The sequence below is a fragment of the Myotis lucifugus genome, unplaced genomic scaffold, assembly GCF_000147115.1.
Source record: "Myotis lucifugus unplaced genomic scaffold, Myoluc2.0 scaffold_6, whole genome shotgun sequence".
Classification (NCBI taxonomy): Eukaryota; Metazoa; Chordata; class Mammalia; order Chiroptera; family Vespertilionidae; genus Myotis; species Myotis lucifugus.
In genome coordinates this window covers 198148-200961 of record NW_005871054.1, presented here as the reverse complement: position 1 = coordinate 200961, position 2814 = coordinate 198148, and the positions used below count along the sequence as shown (strand labels likewise).

Below are 2814 nucleotides of genomic sequence, written 5' to 3'. Positions count from 1 at the left end.
TCCGGATTGCAAGAGGGCACAGGCCAGGCTGAGGGACCCCACCATGCACAAATTTGTGCACTGGGCCTCTAGTAAATCTATAAATCTAATGGAGGATGATAAAACATCTAACCTAGACTTCATAATTATGATAAATCCTAATAATAGAAATTAGATAGAAGCTTTTGTCCTTTGATTTAATGAAAATTGTATTTAAAAGTACATTTCCTGCCCTAGCCGGTTTGGCTCAGTGGATAGAGCGTTGGCCTGCGGACTCAAGGGTCCCAGGTTTGATTCCGGTCAAGGGCATGTACCTTGGTTGCGGGCACATACCCAGTGGGGAGTGTGCAGAAGGCAGCTGATCGATGTTTCTCTCTCATCGATGTTTCTAACTCTCTATCCCTCTCCCTTCCTCTCTGTAAAAAAAAATCAATAAAATATATTTTAAAAAAACACTACATCTCCTGTTGGTGGTGATTAACGTTTAGGCATTCCTAAAACACTGGGGTCAAGTTCAGCCCCTCTCCACAGACCCGGAGTGGAAAGGAGCACAACTCAAAATTTAGTTTGTTTGTGTGTTCTACATATTGAAGGCATACATGTAAATGCTCATGGTACATATCACATGGAGCCATACTTCAGCTGCTTGGCTTATGGGACATGCATGTCCATACTTCTGCAATTAATAAAAACAAAAACGCTGTTCTTTTAGAAGCTAGAATTACAGTCGCTTGAGCCATTGAGAACCTGGGAGTAACTACTAAAGACACGAAGCCAGTTTGAATGAAGCCAAAATGGATGTGACTCAGCTCCCGAGCTTTACTATGAGAAGAATTCCTCGGACCCTCCCTCAGATTATGTTTTACTACATATGTAGCTATTTTATATTTGATTAACCAACAACATATTTAAGGAAAGGAGAGGATTACTATAGGAAGCAAACATGTTCATCAGTCTAACAAAAAATAAGTGACAACCTCAAGGCAAAGGAACAAAACGGGAAACTACAAAAGGCAAATGGAAAAATTGAAAAGCAAGAACTGGGAACATAATAGAATATGGTTATTGGAGTAAACAACCACTTCTCAAAGGCTCCAGAAAGCACTGTTATAACACAGTCCAAATACTGATAGTTTGTAATGTAAACTGGTCATTATTAAAAGACTCAGGTACATTTCAAGTGTGTCATGCTTTAGAAGTATATTCATCAAAATTGTAACATTTTATATGAAAGGAGGGCTTGTTAGCCAATAATAGTAGTAATAGCAAACATTTAGCCTGTGGTTTATATGTTGAATTTTAATTCTCCTAGCAATTAGCTGACATAAATAACAGGGACTCTGAGATACTGTTTTCCTAATCTGAAACCCCAAATGGTTATCTATTGTGTCTTTCTAGATCTGAATTCTATAAGCACATTGTGCTTTCTGGAGGGTCTACAATGTACCCTGGACTACCATCACGGTTGGAACGAGAACTAAAACAGCTTTACTTAGAACGAGTTTTAAAGGGAGATGTGGAAAAGCTTTCTGTAAGTATCAATAATCCAACTAACATGCCTTTAAAACCCTGTAAAGTAGCTTGTTAATCTTGCCAGCCACCAGAGGGCGCAAGAAGTCTTTCTAAACAAATTTCTAATACGGTCAAGTACAGCCTTGAAGAGATAGGAAGCACTGAATGGTCAAGGTCATAAGGACTGTCCCAGAATGGTCATATTGCATGGCCACTTGTGTATTCAGTGGATGGAGATGAGTAGGTCCAGGACCAAACATTCTGGGTTATCTGTAATGACTAGCCTAGAATCAAGGTGTCTCTTAAATGCATGGGAAGAACCTGCTGTACTGTGAAGGGATAAATGCCCCACTTGGTGGTTTGGGGTTGTTTTTTATTGTTGTTTTTTGTTTTTAACTTTTTGGATATGTAATCAGCCTTCATTGCTACTCTTGGACTCTCATATTTCTGATTTTAGATTATTTTCTGGCTTTTTCTTGCATATGTCTTAGCTCCCCGATCAGATTATAAAACATCATGTCTTCAATTATTTTGCATCTCCATCAACTATCATAGCTCCTGAAATAACCTTTAATTAGTAGTTGTTGGTAAGTAGTGTAGAAAGAAAATTTTAAACTAGCACGTAATAGTTAATGGTCGTTTGACGTTGATTTTTTCCCCTATAAATTGGACTGTGAAGTACACTATATATTGTGTGCTCAACCAACAGTCATTTAATTCTGAATAAATCTCTCAGGTTTGTCTCATGGACTTTAATCAACTGTATTAGATGAGATTACACATTACAGAGGACTGTACATATTGGAGACACTAATAGTACATTTCTCATATGTGACTCAAAATTGGTGAAATTAAATTGAGTGTGGACACACATACATTAAATAAATTAAAAGACTGAAAGGAGCCATATTGTCCAAGTCCTTCACTCACTTGTCAGATTTTATTGAGTTACACATACTTTAAAATCGGTTTCAGGTGATCATTTATTTATTCAACATATATATGTTGAATTCCTTCAGGGTGACAATACTGGGATAAACAAAACAGTGGTGAACAAAAACCAAATCCCTGCTTTTAGTTTAAGAAGGATAGCATCTCAGTAGTGATAAGTACTATGAAGAGAAGGAAAGTAAGGTTGGGGGTTAGAAAGTGGTAGGAGTTGGGGAGATGGTGTGTTCCTTCATGTGGTGTGATTGGGGAAGGCCTCTGATGAGAAAACTTTTGAGCAGAGACCTGAATGGAGTGAGGAAATGAGCCACGTGACTGACTCTCTAGGGGAAGAAGCTTCTAGGCAGGAATAGCAAGTGCAAAAGCCCCAAGTTG

At 38.2% G+C, this 2814-nt stretch overlaps 1 protein-coding gene across 2 annotated transcripts in view; it reads left to right on the top strand.

Moving 5' to 3' along the window:
- Nucleotides 1-2814, top strand: part of ACTR2 (ARP2 actin related protein 2 homolog) — a 39447-nt gene that overhangs the window by 32252 nt on the left and 4381 nt on the right. For both annotated transcript variants that reach the window (XM_023746279.1, XM_006083272.3), the window contains one exon: nucleotides 1378-1510. In XM_023746279.1, the coding sequence (XP_023602047.1) occupies nucleotides 1378-1510 (133 nt within the window). The remainder of the gene's footprint in view (nucleotides 1-1377; nucleotides 1511-2814) is intronic.